We start from the raw sequence: 21,574 nt of genomic DNA, 5'->3' as shown, positions 1-21,574 counted from the left end.
CTATCCTGTGTGTGTCCTGTGTGTGTCCTGTGTGTGTCCTGTGTGTGTCCTGCGTGTGTGTCCTGCGTGTCTGTCCTGCCTGTCTATCCCCTGTGTGTGTCCTGTGTGTGTCCTGTGTCTGTCCTGTGTGTGTCCTGTGTGTGTCCTGTGTGTGTCCTGCGTGTCTGTCCTGCCTGTCTATCCTGTGTGTGTGGTGTACACGGTTCGTTTCAGAGCCGACCCGTATCGTCAGGGCTCCAGAGCACCAGTCAGCATTTAGAGGCACCATGGCTCGTTTTGACTGCCGGGTCAAATCAGACCTCACCCTGCCCATCACTGTTACCTGGCTGAAGGATGACAAGCCTCTCTCTCTGGGATGGAGGTGAAAGAAACTACTCAACAACAGTTTTCTCTACCATCAAGGCTCAAACTGTAACTTGATTGAGCCCTGTGTCCATGGGATGAAATGCACAACAATGCATGTACAAAAACACACAAAAACAGTGGTGTTGAAAGAGCATAGCTATAGTTGACGTGTAATAACATGTAATAGTGATGTTCTGTAATGTCATGTTATAGTGATGTAATAACATGTTTCCTCCCATGACTGGTCTGTAGGTTAAAGAAGGATGAGGATTCCCTGTCCATCCCTAATGTCCACGAGCAGGATGAGGGAACATACACCTGTACTGTTAAATCAGAGATCGACCAAGATACTGCCTCAGCACGCCTTACTGTGTTAGGTATACACACACACACACACGCACAACACACACACACACACACACACACCTACACACAACAGGTAGGATAAGTAGATGGCAGGTAGCCTAGCGGTTAAACAGCCACCACTAACATTGAGTGGCTGCTGCCAACATACTGACTCAACTCCAACCACTTTAATAATGGAAATTTATGGAAATTTATGTAAAAATGTATCACTAGCCACTTTAAACAATGCCACTTAATATAATGTTTACATACCCTACATTACTCATCTCATATGTATATGTATATACTGTACTCTATATCATCAACTGCATCTTTATGTAATACATGTATCACTAGCCACTTTAAACTATGCCACCTTATGTTTATATACCCTACATTACTCATTTCATATGTATATACTGTACTCTATACCATCTACTGCATCTTGCCTATACCGTTCCGTACCATCACTCATTCATATATCTTTATGTACATATTCTTTATCCCTTTACACTTGTGCGTATAAGGTAGTAGTTGTGGAATTGTTAGGTTAGATTACTCATTGGTTATTACTGCATTGTCGGAACTAGAAGCACAAGCATTTCGCTACACTCACATTAACATCTGCTAACCATGTTTATGTGAAAAATAACATTTGATTTGATGATTTGATTTGATTTGGTTAGAGTGTTGGGCCAGTAATCAAAAGGTTGATTGTTTGATTCCCCAAGATTAAAAAAATCTGTCGATCTGCCCTTGAGCAAGGCATTTACATTTTAGTCATTTTGCAGACACTCTTATCCAGAGAGACTTACAGGAGCAATTTGGGTAAGTGCCTTGTTCCAGGGCACATCGACAGAATTTTCACCTTGTCGGCTCTGGGATTCAAACCAGTGACCTTTCAGTAATGCTCTTACCCCTAGGCTGCCTGCTGCCCAAGTAGTCATTATGTACAACGTGTTAGTCATCTAACATACACTCTTAGCACTTAACCCACGTTACTCCTTGTTTGTTGTCTATAATGGCTGACCCTGGCCGTGACCCCAGGGGGAGTTGGGATATCCATTTCACACCTCACACTCGTATAGGTTACCCATTTGTACATTCAGTGAAACAGGACAAATATAAGCACCCCCTATTTGACCTTTGAAACCAGCTACACAAACTGTCAAAGTCTTCAACATGGATGTGAACATATTCTACTTTCATTGTACAAATCATCTTCTTATCAACCGTCATGTTCTTAACATTGTTGTGAGCCCTCGTAGATAACACTTCTAGATGTTAAAGATTATAATGCATGAATGTGCCTTGAAGTGGTTGCATGTTGGACTGTCACTGTATTTACTGTCAATAGTGACTGCTAGCACACTTCCGCTACTAATAGTTGTGTATGTAGACCGTGGTGGATCATACTCCATGGTTTCCCAGTCGTGTAGTTGTAGTGCTCCAAAGTTAAGGTTCCCCTCCCCAATCCTAACCTTAACCATTAGTGGGGAAAATGCTAAAGTCACCAAAGATCAGTGTCTAGGGGCAACGTCACCCTGCACCAGTTGTAGTACTGTAGTGGATGGGGGTTCCTCCACTGTACTGATGTTCTGACTAACCTTTAACCTCTGACCTTTACCCCTCTGCTCCCCTCACAGAGGGCACCTCCCTGTATCCCACACAGTCTAGTGCCTTGCCTGCAGGTAACATCTATGGCCTTTTCTACCTCTCTCTCCATCTCTCTGTTTCTGTCCATCCCTCGCCCTGCTCTCTGTCTCTGCTTCTGTCCATCCCTCGCGCTGCTCTCTGTCTCTGTTTCTGTCCATCCCTCGCCCTGCTCTCTGTCTCTGTTTCTGTCCATCCCTCGCCCTGCTCTCTGTCTCTGTTTCTGTCCATCCCTCGCGCTGCTCTCTGTCTCTGTTTCTGTCCATCCCTCGCGCTGCTCTCTGTCTCTGTTCCTGTCCATCCCTCGCCCTGCTCTCTGTCTCTGTTTCTGTCCATCCCTCGCGCTGCTCTCTGTCTCTGTTTCTGTCCATCCCTCGCCCTGCTCTCTGTCTCTGTTTCTGTCCATCCCTCGCGCTGCTCTCTGTCTCTGTTTCTGTCCATCCCTCGCCCTGCTCTCTGTCTCTGTTTCTGTCCATCCCTCGCGCTGCTCTCTGTCTCTGTTTCTGTCCATCCCTCGCCCTGCTCTCTGTCTCTGTTTCTGTCCATCCCTCGCCCTGCTCTCTGTCTCTGTTTCTGTCCATCCCTAGCGCTGCTCTCTGTCTCTGTTTCTGTCCATCCCTCGCGCTGCTCTCTGTCTCTGTTTCTGTCCATCCCTCGCGCTGCTCTCTGTCTCTGTTTCTGTCCATCCCTCACCCTGCTCTCTGTCTCTGTTTCTGTCCATCCCTCGCGCTGCTCTCTGTCTCTGTTTCTGTCCATCCCTCGCGCTGCTCTCTGTCTCTGTTTCTGTCCATCCCTCGCGCTGCTCTCTGTCTCTGTTTCTGTCCATCCATCGCCCTGCTCTCTGTCTCTGTTTCTGTCCATCCCTCGCGCTGCTCTCTGTCTCTGTTTCTGTCCATCCCTCGCGTTGCTCTCTGTCTCTGTTTCTGTCCATCCCTCGCGCTGCTCTGTGTCTCTGTTTCTGTCCATCCTCGCCCTGCTCTCTGTCTCTGTTTCTGTCCATCCCTCGCGCTGCTCTCTGTCTCTGTTTCTGTCCATCCCTCGCCCTGCTCTCTGTCTCTGTTTCTGTCCATCCCTCGCTGCTCTCTGTCTCTGTTTCTGTCCATCCCTCGCCCTGCTCTCTGTCTCTGTTTCTGTCCATCCCTCGCCCTGCTCTCTGTCTCTGTTTCTGTCCATCCCTCGCGCTGCTCTCTGTCTCTGTTTCTGTCCATCCCTCGCGCTGCTCTCTGTCTCTGTTTCTGTCCATCCCTCGCGCTGCTCTCTGTCTCTGTTTCTGTCCATCCCTCGCGCTGCTCTCTGTCTCTGTTTCTGTCCACCCCTCGCGCTGCTCTCTGTCTCTGTTTCTGTCCATCCCTCGCGCTGCTCTCTGTCTCTGTTTCTGTCCATCCCTCGCCCTGCTCTCTGTCTCTGTTTCTGTCCATCCCTCGCGCTGCTCTCTGTCTCTGTTTCTGTCCATCCCTGGCCCTGCTCTCTGTCTCTGTTTCTGTCCATCCCTCGTCCTGCTCTCTGTCTATGTTTCTGTCCATCCCTCGCCCTGCTCTCTGTCTCTGTTTCTGTCCATCCCTCGCCCTGCTCTCTGTCTCTGTTTCTGTCCATCCCTCGCCCTGCTCTCTGTCTCTGTTTCTGTCCATCCCTCGCCCTGCTCTCTGTCTCTGTTTCTGTCCATCCCTCGCGCTGCTCTCTGTCTCTGTTTCTGTCCATCCCTCGCCCTGCTCTCTGTCTCTGTTTCTGTCCATCCCTCGCCCTGCTCTCTGTCTCTGTTTCTGTCCATCCCTCGCGCTGCTCTCTGTCTCTGTTTCTGTCCATCCCTCGCCCTGCTCTCTGTCTCTGTTTCTGTCCATCCCTCGCGCTGCTCTCTGTCTCTGTTTCTGTCCATCCCTCGTCCTACTCTCTGTCTCTGTTTCTGTCCATCCCTCGCCCTGCTCTCTGTCTCTGTTTCTGTCCATCCCTCGCGCTGCTCTCTGTCTCTGTTTCTGTCCATCCCTCGCCCTGCTCTCTATCTCTGTTTCTGTCCATCCCTCGCCCTGCTCTCTGTCTCTGTTTCTGTCCATCCCTCGCGCTGCTCTCTGTCTCTGTTTCTGTCCATCCCTCGCGTTGCTCTCTGTCTCTGTTTCTGTCCATCCCTTGCGCTGCTCTCTGTCTCTGTTTCTGTCCATCCCTCGCCCTGCTCTCTGTCTCTGTTTCTGTCCATCCCTCGCATTGCTCTCTGTCTCTGTTTCTGTCCATCCCTCGCGCTGCTCTCTGTCTCTGTTTCTGTCCATCCCTCGCCCTGCTCTCTGTCTCTGTTTCTGTCCATCCCTCGCTTTGCTCTCTGTCTCTGTTTCTGTCCATCCCTCGCCCTGCTCTCTCTCTCTGTTTCTGTCCATCTCTCGCCCTGCTCTCTGTCTCTGTTTCTGTCCATCCCTCGCCCTGCTCTCTCTCTCTGTTTCTGTCCATCCCTCCCCCTGCTCTCTGTCTCTGTTTCTGTCCATCCCTCACCCTGCTCTCTCTCTCTCTGTTTCTGTCCATCCCTCGCCCTGCTCTCTGTCTCTGTTTCTGTCCATCCCTCGCCCTGCTCTCTCTCTCTGTTTCTGTCCATCCCTCGCGCTGCTCTCTGTCTCTGTTTCTGTCCATCCCTCGCGCTGCTCTCTGTCTCTGTTTCTGTCCATCCCTCACGCTGCTCTCTGTCTCTGTTTCTGTCCATCCCTCGAACTGCTCTCTGTCTCTGTTTCTGTCCATCCCTCGCCCTGCTCTCTGTCTCTGTTTCTGTCCATCCCTCGCACTGCTCTCTGTCTCTGTCTCTGTTTCTGTCCATCCCTCGCGCTGCTCTCTGTCTCTGTTTCTGTCCATCCCTCGCGCTGCTCTCTGTCTCTGTTTCTGTCCATCCCTCGCGCTGCTCTCTGTCTCTGTTTCTGTCCATCCCTCGCGCTGCTCTCTGTCTCTGTTTCTGTCCATCCCTCGCACTGCTCTCTGTCTCTGTTTCTGTCCATCCCTCGCCCTGCTCTCTGTCTCTGTTTCTGTCCATCCCTCGCACTGCTCTCTGTCTCTGTCTCTGTTTCTGTCCATCCCTCGCGCTGCTCTCTGTCTCTGTTTCTGTCCATCCCTGGCCCTGCTCTCTGTCTCTGTTTCTGTCCATCCCTCGCCCTGCTCTCTGTCTCTGTTTCTGTCCATCCCTCGTCCTACTCTCTGTCTCTGTTTCTGTCCATCCCTCGCCCTGCTCTCTGTCTCTGTTTCTGTCCATCCCTCGCGCTGCTCTCTGTCTCTGTTTCTGTCCATCCTCGCCCTGCTCTCTATCTCTGTTTCTGTCCATCCTCGCCCTGCTCTCTGTCTCTGTTTCTGTCCATCCCTCGCGCTGCTCTCTGTCTCTGTTTCTGTCCATCCCTCGCGTTGCTCTCTGTCTCTGTTTCTGTCCATCCCTTTGCGCTGCTCTCTGTCTCTGTTTCTGTCCATCCCTCGCCCTGCTCTCTGTCTCTGTTTCTGTCCATCCCTCGCATTGCTCTCTGTCTCTGTTTCTGTCCATCCTCGCGCTGCTCTCTGTCTCTGTTTCTGTCCATCCTCGCCCTGCTCTCTGTCTCTGTTTCTGTCCATCCCTCGCTTTGCTCTCTGTCTCTGTTTCTGTCCATCCCTCGCCCTGCTCTCTCTCTGTTTCTGTCCATCTCTCGCCCTGCTCTCTGTCTCTGTTTCTGTCCATCCCTCGCCCTGCTCTCTCTCTCTCTGTTTCTGTCCATCCCTCCCCTGCTCTCTGTCTCTGTTTCTGTCCATCCCTCGCCCTGCTCTCTCTCTCTCTGTTTCTGTCCATCCCTCGCCCTGCTCTCTGTCTCTGTTTCTGTCCATCCTCGCCCTGCTCTCTCTCTCTGTTTCTGTCCATCCCTCGCTGCTCTCTGTCTCTGTTTCTGTCCATCCCACGCGCTGCTCTCTGTCTCTGTTTCTGTCCATCCCTCACGCTGCTCTCTGTCTCTGTTTCTGTCCATCCCTCGAACTGCTCTCTGTCTCTGTTTCTGTCCATCCCTCGCCCTGCTCTCTGTCTCTGTTTCTGTCCATCCCTCGCACTGCTCTCTGTCTCTGTCTCTGTTTCTGTCCATCCCTCGCGCTCTCTCTGTCTCTGTTTCTGTCCATCCTCGCGCTGCTCTCTGTCTCTGTTTCTGTCCATCCCTCGCGCTGCTCTCTGTCTCTGTTTCTGTCCATCCCTCGCGCTGCTCTCTGTCTCTGTTTCTGTCCATCCCTCGCACTGCTCTCTGTCTCTGTTTCTGTCCATCCCTCGCCCTGCTCTCTGTCTCTGTTTCTGTCCATCCCTCGCACTGCTCTCTGTCTCTGTTTCTGTCCATCCCTCGCGCTGCTCTCTGTCTCTGTTTCTGTCCATCCCTGGCCCTGCTCTCTGTCTCTGTTTCTGTCCATCCCTCGCCCTGCTCTCTGTCTCTGTTTCTGTCCATCCCTCGCCCTGCTCTCTGTCTCTGTTTCTGTCCATCCCTCGCCCTGCTCTCTGTCTCTGTTTCTGTCCATCCTCGCGCTGCTCTCTGTCTCTGTTTCTGTCCATCCTCGCCCTGCTCTCTGTCTCTGTTTCTGTCCATCCCTCGCTGCTCTCTGTCTCTGTTTCTGTCCATCCCTCGCCCTGCTCTCTGTCTCTGTTTCTGTCCATCCCTCGCCCTGCTCTCTGTCTCTGTTTCTGTCCATCCCTAGCGCTGCTCTCTGTCTCTGTTTCTGTCCATCCCTCGCTGCTCTCTGTCTCTGTTTCTGTCCATCCCTCGCGCTGCTCTCTGTCTCTGTTTCTGTCCATCCCTCACCCTGCTCTCTGTCTCTGTTTCTGTCCATCCTCGCGCTGCTCTCTGTCTCTGTTTCTGTCCATCCCTCGCTGCTCTCTGTCTCTGTTTCTGTCCATCCTCGCGCTGCTCTCTGTCTCTGTTTCTGTCCATCCCTCGCGTTGCTCTCTGTCTCTGTTTCTGTCCATCCCTTGCGCTGCTCTCTGTCTCTGTTTCTGTCCATCCCTCGCCCTGCTCTCTGTCTCTGTTTCTGTCCATCCCTCGCATTGCTCTCTGTCTCTGTTTCTGTCCATCCCTCGCGCTGCTCTCTGTCTCTGTTTCTGTCCATCCCTCGCCCTGCTCTCTGTCTCTGTTTCTGTCCATCCCTCGCTTTGCTCTCTGTCTCTGTTTCTGTCCATCCCTCGCCCTGCTCTCTCTCTCTGTTTCTGTCCATCTCTCGCCCTGCTCTCTGTCTCTGTTTCTGTCCATCCCTCGCCCTGCTCTCTCTCTCTGTTTCTGTCCATCCCTCGCCCTGCTCTCTGTCTCTGTTTCTGTCCATCCCTCGCCCTGCTCTCTCTCTCTCTGTTTCTGTCCATCCCTCGCCCTGCTCTCTGTCTCTGTTTCTGTCCATCCCTCGCCCTGCTCTCTCTCTCTGTTTCTGTCCATCCTCGCGCTGCTCTCTGTCTCTGTTTCTGTCCATCCTCGCGCTGCTCTCTGTCTCTGTTTCTGTCCATCCCTCACGCTGCTCTCTGTCTCTGTTTCTGTCCATCCCTCGAACTGCCTCTGTTTCTGTCCATCCCTGTCTCTGTTTGTTTCTGTCCATCCCTCGCACTGCTCTCTGTCTCTGTCTCTGTTTCTGTCCATCCTCGCGCTGCTCTCTGTCTCTGTTTCTGTCCATCCCTCGCGCTGCTCTCTGTCTCTGTTTCTGTCCATCCCTCGCGCTGCTCTCTGTCTCTGTTTCTGTCCATCCCTCGCGCTGCTCTCTGTCTCTGTTTCTGTCCATCCCTCGCACTGCTCTCTGTCTCTGTTTCTGTCCATCCCTCGCCCTGCTCTCTGTCTCTGTTTCTGTCCATCCCTCGCACTGCTCTCTGTCTCTGTCTCTGTTTCTGTCCATCCCTCGCGCTGCTCTGTGTCTCTGTTTCTGTCCATCCCTCGCGCTGCTCTCTGTCTCTGTCTCTGTTTCTGTCCATCCCTCGCGCTGCTCTCTGTCTCTGTTTCTGTCCATCCCTCACACTGCTCTCTGTCTCTGTTTCTGTCCATCCCTCGCCCTGCTCTCTGTCTCTGTTTCTGTCCATCCCTCACACTGCTCTCTGTCTCTGTTTCTGTCCATCCCTCGCCCTGCTCTCTGTCTCTGTTTCTGTCCATCCCTCGCGCTGCTCTCTGTCTCTGTTTCTGTCCATCCCTCGCGCTGCTCTCTGTCTCTGTTTCTGTCCATCCCTCGCGTTGCTCTCTGTCTCTGTTTTTCTTTCTCTCTTTTCACTCCAATAAGAATAACAAGTTTGGACTAATGCTTGAACATTCCAAAGGAATGAAGGCAGTGAGTATGAGATATTAGTGTAAATGTTTCTATGAGAGGGATATTTGTGTGTGTGCGTATCAGTGTGTTTGTGCATGCATTTGAATGTGTGTGTTCATATGTCTGTTTGTGCATGTGGGCTACAATACTATTATAGATAGAGGGAGGGAATTATGTTATAGCCAGAGAGATCACATTTTTCTTTGTGCCCCTGTGTGTTTCAGCTCCTGATGCTTTCCCTAGTGGCCTGAAAGGCTGGGGCACCAAGAACACAAACATGGAGATCAGCTGGGAGGTGAGTGAGTGAGTGAGTGAGTGAGTGAGTGAGTGAGTGAGTGAGTGAGTGAGTGAGTGAGTGAGTGAGTGAGTGCTAGTGTGTATACTGCTAGTGTGTATTTTTGTGCTCTCCAGCCCTTGTTGGACACAGAGCAAAACGGCCCTAACCTGCACTACTCGGTGTGGTGGAGGCGGAAGGATACGGGGGAGGAATGGAACAACGTGACTACGGTGGGGGCGAAGCACATTGTCCACGACACAGAGACCTACGTTCCCTATGAGATCAAACTGCAGGCCAGGAATGACTTTGGAGCAGGACCTGAGTCCAACATCATCATAGGATATTCTGGGGAGGACAGTACGTGCACTCACAAACCAATATACAAATGAAGCAACATTTATTTTCTATTCATAATCTTTTGCCCCAAATTTTTAGCTCTCTTCTCTCACTCTCTTCCTCTCTCTCACTCTCTCATTCTCTCTCTCACACACACATGTTCACTCATCATGCTGGTGATGTCCTACCTGTGTGTGTTTTTCCCCAGAGCCTACAGCCCCTCCTACAGACCTGCATGTGTCAAAGATTGACAGCACCATGGTCAACGTCCACTGGACCCCGGTAGACCCCAAAACTGTCCGGGGAGAGTTCAAGGAGTACAGGGTGAGAACTGGACTCTCACGACTACACACACAGACACACACACACACACACACACACACACACACACACACACACACACACACACACACACACACACACACACACACACACACACAGACAAAGACACAGACACAGACACAGACACAGACACACTCACAGACACAGACACACTCACAGGCACACACACACAGAGACACAGACACACACACAGCCTGTGACGACAGTGTGTGTTGCCCTCTCTCCCAGCTGTACTACTGGCGTGAGGGCAGCATGGTGAAGGGTCTGCATGTGAATAAAGAGAAGAAGACTAAAGGGTTCTACAGTACCGTGGCCCAGCCTACTGGCATATTGACAGACCTACAGCCATACAGCCACTACCGCATGTTTATGGTGGTCGCCAACAGTCGTTACGATGGGCCGCCTAGCAACCATGTGGATTTTCATACCAAGGAAGGAGGTGAGACTGGGAGAGGGAAGGACAACACCAACTAGGGCATCAGACAAATGAATTACAGTATGTTTTTACATCATAGAAGATTCGCTACTACACCCTTTAACACTCTCCCTCCCTCGCTCCCTCTCTCCCTCTCCCTCGCCCTCCCTCTCTACTCCCCCTCCCTCCCTCCCTACTCCCCCTCCCTCCCTCCCTCCCTCCCTACTCCCCCTCCCTCCCTCCCTCCCTCCTCCCTCCCTCCCTCCCTCCCTCCCTCCCTCTCTACTCCCCCTCCCTCCCTCCCTCTCTCCCCTCTCTACTCCCCTCCCTCCTCCCTACTCCCCTCCCTCGCTCCCTCTCTCCCTCTCTCTCCCCCTCCCTCCCTCCCTACTCCCCCTCCCTCCCTCCCTCCCTCCCTCCCTCCCTCCCTCCCTCCCTCCCTCCCTCCCTCCCCCAATCTCTCTACTCTCTCCCTCTCTCTCTCTCCCTCTCCCCCTCGCCCTCCCTCCCCACTCCCCTCCCTCCCTCCCTACTCCCCCTCCCTCCCTCCCTACTCCCCCTCCCTCCCTCCCTCCCTCCCTCCCTCCCTCTCTACTCCCCCTCCCTCCCTCCCTACTCCCCCTCCCTCCCTCCCTCGCTCCCTCTCTACTCCCCCTCCCTCCCTCCCTACTCCCCCTCCCTCCCTCCCTCCCTCCCTCCCTCCCTCCCTCCCACCCTCCCTCCCTCCCTCTCTACTCCCCCTCCCTCCCTCCCTCCCTCCCTCCCTCCCTCCCTCCCTCCCTCCCTCCCTCCCTCCCTCCCTCCCTCCCTCCCTCCCTCCCTCCCTCCCTCCCTCCCTCCCAATCTCTCTACTCTCTCCCTCTCTCTCCCTCTCTCTCTCTCTCTCTCTCTCTCTCTCTCTCTCTCCTCTCTCTCTCCCTCTCCCTCTCTCTCTCTACTCTCCCTCTCTCCCTCCCTCCCTCCTCCCTCTCCCTCTCTCTCCCTCTCTCTCCCTCTCCCTCTCTCTCCCCTGTGTGTGTAGTGCCAGATCTTCCTCAGTTCTTTAAGATCGTCCAGAGGAGTCCAGAGTCTATCCACCTGGAGTGGGACAAACCCCTGGAGCCTAACGGCATTCTGATTGGATACACACTCAACTATCAAGCAGGTGAGCCCTTCTGATTGGTTACATAGTCAAGTACCAAACAGGTGAGCCCTTCTGATTGGATTCACAGTGAGGTGAGCACTTCTGATTGGATAGATGATAGATGACAGGTGATCAGCTCTGGTCACAGTGTTATAGACTGAACAAGAAGTTACCGGGTCAGAAAGGTCTTTCTAATTGATTCAAATCTAAGCTCATAACATAGATAAACTAATGTTAAGAATAGATGATGTTATGTTGATAGATTGTACTCTGCATTAGCTGACTAGCTGTCTGTGTGTGTTGTGTGTGTGTGCCCCTGTAGTGAACGGGTCGCGTGTGGGCCACATGCAGATGGAGAGTTTCCTACCTAACGTGACAGCCTACAGACTCCGCTTACCAGACCAAGCTATCCGCTACAGGTTCTACCTGGCGGCCCACACACAGGTGGGAGCAGGGAAGGTCTACGCTGGGGAGTCTCCACATTTCACCAATGAAGGTGAGTCGCCTCGCCACTGCATACACACACACACACACACACACACACACACACACACACACACACACACACACACACACACACACACACACACACACACACACACACACACACACACACACACACACACACACACACACACTCGGGCACAGACACACACTCAACTCAGACCTTTTTGCTATTACACATACTCACATACATGTATGTAGACACATTGTTGTCCCCCACGATGATATCGGGGAGGGGACTATGGATCTTTGTCACACGCGATATCTCAGACAGCACTGTCCCGATATGGATGAAACGTGGTCGAAGGATGCGTCTTGCCCTAGAGATTCTGCATTTACAAAATGCCACTGATTGGCCCAAGGCGGGAGCTATAGTAATGAACTGAAACGTGTGAGTCACACGCAATATCTGACTTGGCCCAAGGGGGTCGCTGCATCATTTGTAGGGGATGACATGTTTACTGTGAGTTACAGGTGAGTTGTTTAAGGTTGATATGCAGTATGTCACCAGCTTGCATGGTCATGTCTTTCCTGGGCAACACACAGAATGTATTTTTCTTCTTCAATGATGTAGTATGCTGGGTAATGAAGGATTTGGGGGTCATTGCAGAGGAGACATCGAACAGAGAACCAGAACGTATCTATACAGATTGTTAATTCACTGTTTAGAGTGACAAACTTCACAAAGACTGAATCCAAAAATGAAACCATCTATACTATGTAGACACAAAACAAGAGTGATTCAAAAAAAGGTGTTATTTCTGGGTTAGTCTTAGCTCTTTCTGGGAATCACACACATCACACACACATATACACACACACACACATATGCACACACACCCTTCACACACACATACATATACACACAAACATCACACACTCACATCACACACACACACACATATACACGCACACACATCACACACACACACTGGTGTTAGTAGCGATCAATAGGTCAGTCAGTCTCTGAGTGTAGAACCATCCAGTGCTCCTCCTTGGTCTGTCTGTCTGTCTGTCTGTCTCTGTCTGTCTGTCTGTCTGTCTGTCTGTCTGTCTGTCTGTCTGTCTGTCTGTCTGTCTGTCTGTCTGTCTCTGTGCTCGTTTGTCAGAATGTTCTCTTTCTATCCCCTTATCTCTCTCTTTGTCTCTCTTCCTCTCCTGTGGCTGACCTCTTATCTCTCTCTTTGTCTCTCTTCCTCTCCTGTGGCTGACCTCTTATCTCTCTCTTTGTCTCTCTTCCTCTCCTGTGACTGACCTCTTATCTCTCTCTTTGTCTCTCTTCCTCTCCTGTGGCTGACCTATTATCTCTCTCTTTGTCTCTCTTCCTCTCCTGTGGCTGACCTCTTATCTCTCTCTTTGTCTCTCTTCCTCTCCTGTGGCTGACCTCTTATCTCTCTCTTTGTCTCTCTTCCTCTCCTGTGGCTGACCTATTATCTTTCTATTTGTTTCTCTTCCTCTCCTGTGGCTGACCTCTTATCTCTCTCTTTGTCTCTCTTCCTCTCCTGTGACTGACCTCTTATCTCTCTCTTTGTCTCTCTTCCTCTCCTGTGGCTGACCTATTATCTCTCTCTTTGTCTCTCTTCCTCTCCTGTGGCTGACCTCTTATCTCTCTCTTTGTCTCTCTTCCTCTCCTGTGGCTGACCTCTTATCTCTCTCTTTGTCTCTCTTCCTCTCCTGTGGCTGACCTATTATCTTTCTATTTGTTTCTCTTCCTCTCCTGTGGCTGACCTCTTATCTCTCTCTTTGTCTCTCTTCCTCTCCTGTGACTGACCTCTTATCTCTCTCTTTGTCTCTCTTCCTCTCCTGTGGCTGACCTCTTATCTCTCTCTTTGTCTCTCTTCCTCTCCTGTGGCTGACCTCTTATCTCTCTCTTTGTCTCTCTTCCTCTCCTGTGGCTGACCTCTTATCTCTCTCTTTGTCTCTCTTCCTCTCCTGTGGCTGACCTCTTATCTCTCTCTTTGTCTCTCTTCCTCTCCTGTGGCTGACCTCTTATCTCTCTCTTTGTCTCTCTTCCTCTCCTGTGGCTGACCTATTATCTTTCTCTTTGTTTATCTTCCTATCCTGTGGCTGACCTTCTGTAGTGTCTTTTAACACTTTGTCTTTCTCTCAGCCTCTGATTCCCACTCTTGTTTTCCCTCCTCCACTTGCTGTCTCTCACTTTTCTTCCCCTCTTCTCTGTCTCCCCCTCTCTCTCACCTTTCTCCCACTCCCCCCTCACCTGTCTCCCCTTACCCTGTCTCCCCTCCCTCTCCCTTGTTTCCCCCTCCATCTCCCCTGTCTCCCCTGCCTCATCCCTCTACCCTGTCTCCCCCTCCATCTCCCCTGACTCCCCTGTCTCCCTCTCCCATGTCTCTCACTCCCCTGTCTCCCCCTCCCTCGCCCTCTTCTCTCTCTGTCTCTCCCTGGGTGTTAACAGAATACTTTTTCAGCTCAGGTACTGACCACTCAGGTGCAGGTAACAGTAATTGCACAGCCCATCTGTCTGTCTATCTGTCTTACTCCTCTCTGACTCTGTCTCACTCCATTTTTGAGCAATGGTGACCAGCTCAAATTAGTGACCATGTCATCTTTGCATTTCCGTACTACTTTGCCTGGTGGACGGACATATCATGGGTTTCTTCTCCCCCCTACTGATGACAGTAGTACAGACCCAGGCACTTTCTATCCTCAAAAAGGGGTGGATTACTTTTACGCTGTAGGAAACAAACAAAACAAATTAGGGGGTAACTTTGAGGTCTGTCAAGGGTTAAACCGTGAGTTCTCTTCGAACAATTAAAGCGATTTGAAATGTCAATTAGTAGATGTATTTAATAGAACAATTAGTAAGCAGCCATAAGGGTTGACATTGTCATCTAAATAAATGAACAATTCATCTTGACAGAGAGCTTTGTACTGTGATCAGACAAAGTGCTCTCTACTGGACGGAACTGCACTCTAACAAACACTGGCTTCCCCTCTGTCCTCCGTCTGTCTGTCCTCCGTCTGTCTGTCCTCCGTCTGTCTGTCTGTCTGTGATGTCTCTCTATCTGTCACTATATCTGTTGGTGTATCTGTGCGTCGCTGTGTGCTTTCAGGGATTGAACAAGGGCTCCTATTTGATCTTGATCATAGAACCTACAGTATGTGGTCAGTAGTAACACTCTAATGTACACTGTTAAGTTAAAGGAATTTGTTTTTAAGCAACTAATGTCAGTCTCTGCTTCAACTTTCAGTATTTTCAGCAAAGTTGACCATGACTTGGACATGCATTTCTATCCTAGTTGTGTGTAGTCCTGATGTACTGTAAGTCCAGGTGTGGATCCCCTGTAGTGTAGTCAGTGTCAACTTTCTGCTCTTTCTGAGGTTTGAACTTTGAACCCAATCCCTGATGGCACACATTTCAATTTGGGGGGCAATGTCTCTGGTCTCTGCCTTTTGACTGACACAGCCTGGGATTGGCACAGATTTTAGATTTGACATGGCTTGGGGCCAATGTGATCTCTGGCTGGCTGTTGAGTGTTACCTGGGCAACAAGGGTTCTTGAGCACCTGCCTGTACTGATACCTTATTTTACTCTTCTTCTCTCATGGCTGGCTCTCTCTAGCATGCTGCTTGTCATGTCTGACCTGGGGGAGTTTGGAACTATGCATGGGGGAGGGAGGAGGGAGGGATGCAGTTCAACAAGCATATACGTTCATCTGCTCTCTAGTGGGATCCTCCAAATGGAGATGTTCATCCACTACAAGGTAAATAGAAACGTAACAAGAAGTCCTACAAAGAATGTGCCCCCCTCTGTTCACTGTAGATACTGTGATGATGATGTTCAAAATGGCTTCCAAAGAAAACAAGGCTCCTTCGTAATAACAGTAGGGTATCTAAATATGGATTTCCCATAACTTCCTGTTTATTCTACAAGAAAATCCACACACTAAAGAGCTGCTCTGTTTGTTGGTTTGGGCCAGGATGGAGGTGATGTGTGTCATAGCATCAGTTGGCCACTTGGGGGCACTGATATTCCATTTAAGACCCTCATCATGGGTTGTGTGATGAGTAAATTATTTATGAATACCTAGTCCCAGATAAATCCTTACTGTTGTATTTACCCACACAATAAAACATGTACTTTATTATTAACTTCTAATGCTTAAAGGGACAATTATCTATAAAAAAACAGTATATTTCTGTTTACCTCTTTTTGTTAATTGGACTGTTACCTTTACCTTATTTCTGCATCAGTCAACAGTGCTGGTTCTGGGAAATTCCATATCACCTTTCTGCTCATTGTTTCATTGACTTTTTCTCTGTGTCTCTATTGGTGTGTGTGATTACCTGTGATTTCCTGTTTTTGTCTTTAACCCTGTGCTCTCTTCCCATTGCCCTGTAGTCGAGCCTAAAGACGTCTCCATGTCTACAACTGTCCCACCTCCTCCTCCTCCCACTACAACCATTATTGCTACTACCACTACTACTACTACTACTACTACTACTCCTACTACTCCTACCACAACTGTTACTGCTTCTACTACCACTCCTGTGTTGGTCACCAGCACCAAGCAAGCAGATACAAATGTGTTGGGTACATACAATAGGCCTATCTGTTGTTTACTTTTAGTTCACTCATTTTCTTCCATAGCAGTGTAGATAAAATAGATTGGATAAATGGATGCCAAATTTAAAGAGACATTTTAAAGGTGTGTTGTGTTATTTGTATATCTTCCCCAAGATTCAAGTGATAAATGAATATGCTTTAATTTGAAGCATTTTGATTGGATACTCTCTCCTGACCAGGAAGGAAGCATTTGGAGGAACTGGCTGCATTCCAATACCACTTCATTGCCTTGTCATATCTCCTTGGAAATAGGTTACAGGAAATCAAGTCACTTTAAAGTATTGGAAAGTAACCATTAACTCAACGCTGTGCGGTCAGGCTGTGAGAATCCAACGTATAAATATGAACAGTTAGAGGGTGTTTGTGGGCTGTTCACTTTGTTCAATGCCGTGTTCCTCTTAAGGGGATACCTGGACTACTGGGCACCTCCATTACAAATCAGGACACCCCTAGAAGGGTTAAAGCATTAACTGTGGAGTGGACACCACCAGAAGTGTTAGGACATCAACGTTGACACTCCTTAAAGGTGTTCAAATATAACACTGGTCCAATCCACTGTTTATAGGGCAACCCGAAATCTAACCCTAACCCTAGAACCATTGTGTGATTGCAACCCTGCGGGTGTGGCTGTTGTAACACTCCCTTCTCTGCTCCATCTTTCCCTTGACACCACCCTGACCCCGCCCTGCCCTCTTGTAGGCATGGCTCCTGGGAGGGTGATCTGGAACCTGACGGTGAAGCCTAACAGTAACTACGCTAACGTCAGCTGGGACCACAACTTCCCGATGGGCAGCAGCGAGTTCCAGCTAGAGTTCACACTGGACGGTAAAGATCCACACCCAGTTTGTGTCAGAGCTTAGGCTGGACAATAAGAAAAGACCCAGAGTTTTTCAGCTCTTAGGCTGGACAATAAGAAAAGACCCAGAGTTTTTCAGCTCTTAGGCTGGACAATAAGAAAAGACACAGAGTTTTTCAGCTCTTAGGCTGGACAATAAGAAAAGACACAGAGTTTTTCAGCTCTTAGGCTGGACAATAAGAAAAGACACAGAGTTTTTCAGCTCTTAGGCTGGACAATAAGAAAAGACCAGAGTTTTTCAGCTCTTAGGCTGGACAATAAGAAAAGACCCAGAGTTTTTCAGCTCTTAGGCTGGACAATAAGAAAAGACCCAGAGTTTTTCAGCTCTTAGGCTGGACAATAAGAAAAGACCCAGAGTTTTTCAGCTCTTAGGCTGGACAATAAGAAAAGACCCAGAGTTTTTCAGCTCTTAGGCTGGACAATAAGAAAAGACACAGAGTTTTTCAGCTCTTAGGCTGGACAATAAGAAAAGACACAGAGTTTTTCAGCTCTTAGGCTGGACAATAAGAAAAGACACAGAGTTTTTCAGCTCTTAGGCTGGACAATAAGAAAAGACACAGAGTTTTTCAGCTCTTAGGCTGGACAATAAGAAAAGACCCAGAGTTTTTCAGCTCTTAGGCTGGACAATAAGAAAAGACCCAGAGTTTTTCAGCTCTTAGGCTGGACAATAAGAAAAGACCCAGAGTTTTTCAGCTCTTAGGCTGGACAATAAGAAAAGACCCAGAGTTTTTCAGCTCTTAGGCTGGACAATAAGAAAAGACCCAGAGTTTTTCAGCTCTTAGGCTGGACAATAAGAAAAGACCCAGAGTTTTTCAGCTCTTAGGCTGGACAATAAGAAAAGACCCAGAGTTTTTCAGCTCTTAGGCTGGACAATAAGAAAAGACACAGAGTTTTTCAGCTCTTAGGCTGGACAATAAGAAAAGACCCAGAGTTTTTCAGCTCTTAGGCTGGACAATAAGAAAAGACCCAGAGTTTTTCAGCTCTTAGGCTGGACAATAAGAAAAGACACAGAGTTTTTCAGCTCTTAGGCTGGACAATAAGAAAAGACACAGAGTTTTTCAGCTCTTAGGCTGGACAATAAGAAAAGACACAGAGTTTTTCAGCTCTTAGGCTGGACAATAAGAAAAGACCCAGAGTTTTTCAGCTCTTAGGCTGGACAATAAGAAAAGACACAGAGTTTTTCAGCTCTTAGGCTGGACAATAAGAAAAGACACAGAGTTTTTCAGCTCTTAGGCTGGACAATAAGAAAAGACCCAGAGTTTTTCAGCTCTTAGGCTGGACAATAAGAAAAGACCCAGAGTTTTTCAGCTCTTAGGCTGGACAATAAGAAAAGACACAGAGTTTTTCAGCTCTTAGGCTGGACAATAAGAAAAGACACAGAGTTTTTCAGCTCTTAGGCTGGACAATAAGAAAAGACACAGAGTTTTTCAGCTCTTAGGCTGGACAATAAGAAAAGACACAGAGTTTTTCAGCTCTTAGGCTGGACAATAAGAAAAGACACAGAGTTTTTCAGCTCTTAGGCTGGACAATAAGAAAAGACACAGAGTTTTTCAGCTCTTAGGCTGGACAATAAGAAAAGACACAGAGTTTTTCAGCTCTTAGGCTGGACAATAAGAAAAGACCCAGAGTTTGTGTCAGAGCTTCTGGATGGTAAGACAATAACCAGAGTTTGTGCCATTGCAACAGTCAAACTAAATCAAGCCCAGCTCAAATATTTGAAAGGATTTTACATATGTATTTAACCCAAGTCTATCGTACAGTTCAAAACCCATCCTAGGAAGAAATGTCAATAGTGAAGTCAGTTTTCAGACTGTCTATCTCTGCAGAGATACTAGGCTTTCTGAAAGGAACTGTGAGGCATTCATGGGGCAGAGACATACACCAAACTGACTTTATTAAAGAAATCCAGTCCAATTCATGACAGCCCTTCACTCTAGTAGAGAAATGAGGCTTTTATTTGGAGGCGAGTCATGCAACATTCTCATTTCTATTCATAAAACTCCCAGGGAATGTCTGAGGGGAAACTCTCAACTCTCATTTCATTTTGCTTCAGCAGAGCTGAGTTCAATTGCCTATATAAGTCAGATTATGATCTGTATAGCTGTAGATAGAGTGAAATATATCATATATTCTGTGGGATTCCCATTTAAATAATGACTGTGTTATTTTATAGCACCCCCAGTTTTTATTGTACTTTGATTGGAGGTTTTGAGTTTCTGTTTTCTTAAAAAATCCCTTTGTTGTATTTGCCTTTCATTGTGCCCGTGTTCATTTTCTCTCTCCGGTTCGAACAGAAGTTCCTTTCAGAAACTATTTTGTGAGGCTGAGGGAGAAATTAAGAGAGATCTTAGTCAGTACTTTGAAACAGGAAATTGTGAAAGGAGAGAGCTAGAGAGAGAAACCCAGGGATGGGGTGATGTTCTCACACAACTATGAAGAACTTGTCCCTATAACTGTATATTATTTATACGTTCTTATGACTGTATATTGTTTATCAGCATTTTCTAATTATATCAATGACATAGTTATAATGCACAAAATCCCAAAGTCTCTTCCTATCTCCACTGTTAAGTGAGATGAGAGAGAGAGAGAGACCCATCTAGAATGACATTTAATTTTACTGGAGGGAAATACACAGTTTAATGAAAACATTCCTTAAATATATGCTACTTACTACAGTATACTGATGGTACAGTGATGTCAGTATATGTGTGTGTTCAATCATCCTGAGTGAAAAGAGAAGATGTTAGGGTGATGTTCACAGGAGCTGAGCATGTGCACACATTGATCTGTTTTCCCCTGTATCAATGACATAGTTCTAACACACAAGATACCTAACTTTCTCCCTCTTTCCTGCTCTTTGTCCATCTCTCTGTTTGGAAATGTGTCTTTGTATTGTTCATACGCATTGTGTATTATGATGTCCTAACTCCCCATACTGTGCAGTGTGCATACTTCATGGCTACTACCCAGTATCATGCTGCTGCTTCATCTGTCTGGCTGGGTGCCTGTCTGGCTGGCTGTGTGTCTGTCTGGCTGGCTGGCTGTGTGTCTGGCTGGCTGGCTGTGTGTCTGGCTGGCTGTGTGTCTGGCTGGCTGGCTGGTTGTGTGTCTGGCTGGCTGGCTGTGTGTCTGTGTGTCTGGCTGGCTGGCTGTGTGTCTGGCTGGCTAGCTGTGTGTCTGGCTGGCTGCGTGCCTGTGTGTCTGGCTGGCTGGCCGGCCGTGTGTCTGAATGGCTGTGTGTCTGTGTTTCTGGCTGGCTGTGTGTGTTTCTGGCTGGCTGGCTGGCTTGCTGTGTGTCTGTCTGCCTGGCTGTGTGTCTGGCTGGCTGGCTGTATGATTGGTTGTGTGGCTTGTTTTTCTATTGACTGTTTAGAGTAAGAGTGAGGGGGAGGGAGGATGTTGTCTTTATTCACACACTTTTTACATGGGCATTTCAGTCATTAGTTTCAGCTTCATGTTTTAATGGTTGTAAGGAATGTGTTTTTATATTAGTCAGACATTCTTCCCACTGATTGATTTTCGCAGTGCTTCAGGCCTGTTTGTTGCCTAGTCAAGGATGCATTTTGTTTCATATGATTTGGTTTAGTAGCTTCAGAGGCTGCAGTGGATGTACTAAGCTTTGGAATGAATTTGGTTGATTGCTGTATGATGATTGCTATATGATGATGTCACCCTTTCAGGGGATCAAAGGTCATGTCATAGCATGGTGCATGATGTCACAGGTTTGCGTGCGCCACCAGCCATCACCAGCCCACAGCTTGGTGAAGGGGCACGTCTTTCCATTGAAAAGTTGCCGCGTTTCGTTTTCACCATTGGTGTGTTTCTTTTTATTGAGATGAGTGGAGGACTATGGGTAATCGAGACAGTGCTTCTCTATCCTCCCGCCCTTTTCATCGAGATGAGTGGAGGACTATGGGTAATCGAGACAGTGCTTCTCTATCCTCCCGCCCTTTTTATTGAGTTGAGTGGAGGACTATGGGTAATCGAGACACAGTGCTTCTCTATCCTCCCGCCCTTTTTATTGAGTTGAGTGGAGGACTATGGGTAATCGAGACACAGTGCTTCTCTACCATCCCGCCCTTTTCATCGAGATGAGTGGAGGACTATGGGTAATCGAGACACAGTGCTTCTCTACCATCCCGCCCTTTTTATTGAGATGAGTGGAGGACTATGGGTAATCGAGACACAGTGCTTCTCTACCATCCCGCCCTTTTCATCGAGATGAGTGGAGGACTATGGGTAATCGAGACACAGTGCTTCTCTACCATCCCGCCCTTTTTATTGAGATGAGTGGAGGACTATGGGTAATCGAGACACAGTGCTTCTCTACCATCCCGCCCTTTTTATTGAGATGAGTGGAGGACTATGGGTAATCGAGACACAGTGCTTCTCTACCATCCCGCCCTTTTTATTGAGATGAGTGGAGGACTATGGGTAATCGAGACACAGTGCTTCTCTACCATCCCGCCCTTTTTATCGAGATGAGTGGAGGACTATGGGTAATCGAGACACAGTGCTTCTCTACCATCCCGCCCTTTTTATTGAGATGAGTGGAGGAC

The 21,574-nt window shown here is 48.6% G+C and overlaps 1 protein-coding gene and 1 long non-coding RNA gene across 10 annotated transcripts in view; one reads left to right on the top strand and one right to left on the bottom strand.

The window, feature by feature from the left end:
• Nucleotides 1-21,574, top strand: part of LOC118399689 (neurofascin-like) — a 183,155-nt gene that overhangs the window by 124,875 nt on the left and 36,706 nt on the right. For 6 of the 7 annotated variants that reach the window (XM_052473750.1, XM_052473749.1, XM_052473751.1 and 3 more), the window contains 10 exons: nt 214-361; nt 598-722; nt 2,337-2,381; nt 8,796-8,866; nt 8,983-9,205; nt 9,393-9,508; nt 9,755-9,965; nt 10,963-11,085; nt 11,387-11,560; nt 16,856-16,981. In XM_052473750.1, coding sequence (XP_052329710.1) covers nt 214-361; nt 598-722; nt 2,337-2,381; nt 8,796-8,866; nt 8,983-9,205; nt 9,393-9,508; nt 9,755-9,965; nt 10,963-11,085; nt 11,387-11,560; nt 16,856-16,981 — 1,362 coding nt within the window. Of the gene's footprint in view, nt 1-213; nt 362-597; nt 723-2,336; nt 2,382-8,795; nt 8,867-8,982; nt 9,206-9,392; nt 9,509-9,754; nt 9,966-10,962; nt 11,086-11,386; nt 11,561-15,931; nt 16,204-16,855; nt 16,982-21,574 lie in introns of those variants that run through there. The other variant, XM_052473754.1, reaches the window with a different exon arrangement.
• Nucleotides 12,457-13,500, bottom strand: LOC127910345 (uncharacterized). Of its 3 annotated transcripts, none has more exons than XR_008074473.1 (3): nt 13,340-13,500; nt 13,039-13,253; nt 12,457-12,995 (listed from the first exon to the last, which is right to left on the bottom strand). It is a non-coding gene; the product is annotated as an uncharacterized LOC127910345 (long non-coding RNA). The 3 variants fall into 3 exon arrangements; XR_008074475.1 differs by having other exon boundaries at nt 12,457-12,952; XR_008074474.1 differs by having other exon boundaries at nt 13,383-13,472.

Source organism: Oncorhynchus keta, chromosome 21 (genome assembly GCF_023373465.1).
Source record: "Oncorhynchus keta strain PuntledgeMale-10-30-2019 chromosome 21, Oket_V2, whole genome shotgun sequence".
Taxonomy (NCBI): Eukaryota; Metazoa; Chordata; class Actinopteri; order Salmoniformes; family Salmonidae; genus Oncorhynchus; species Oncorhynchus keta.
The sequence above is the reverse complement of the archived record's forward strand: the minus strand, read 5'-3'. Positions and strand labels throughout refer to the sequence as shown.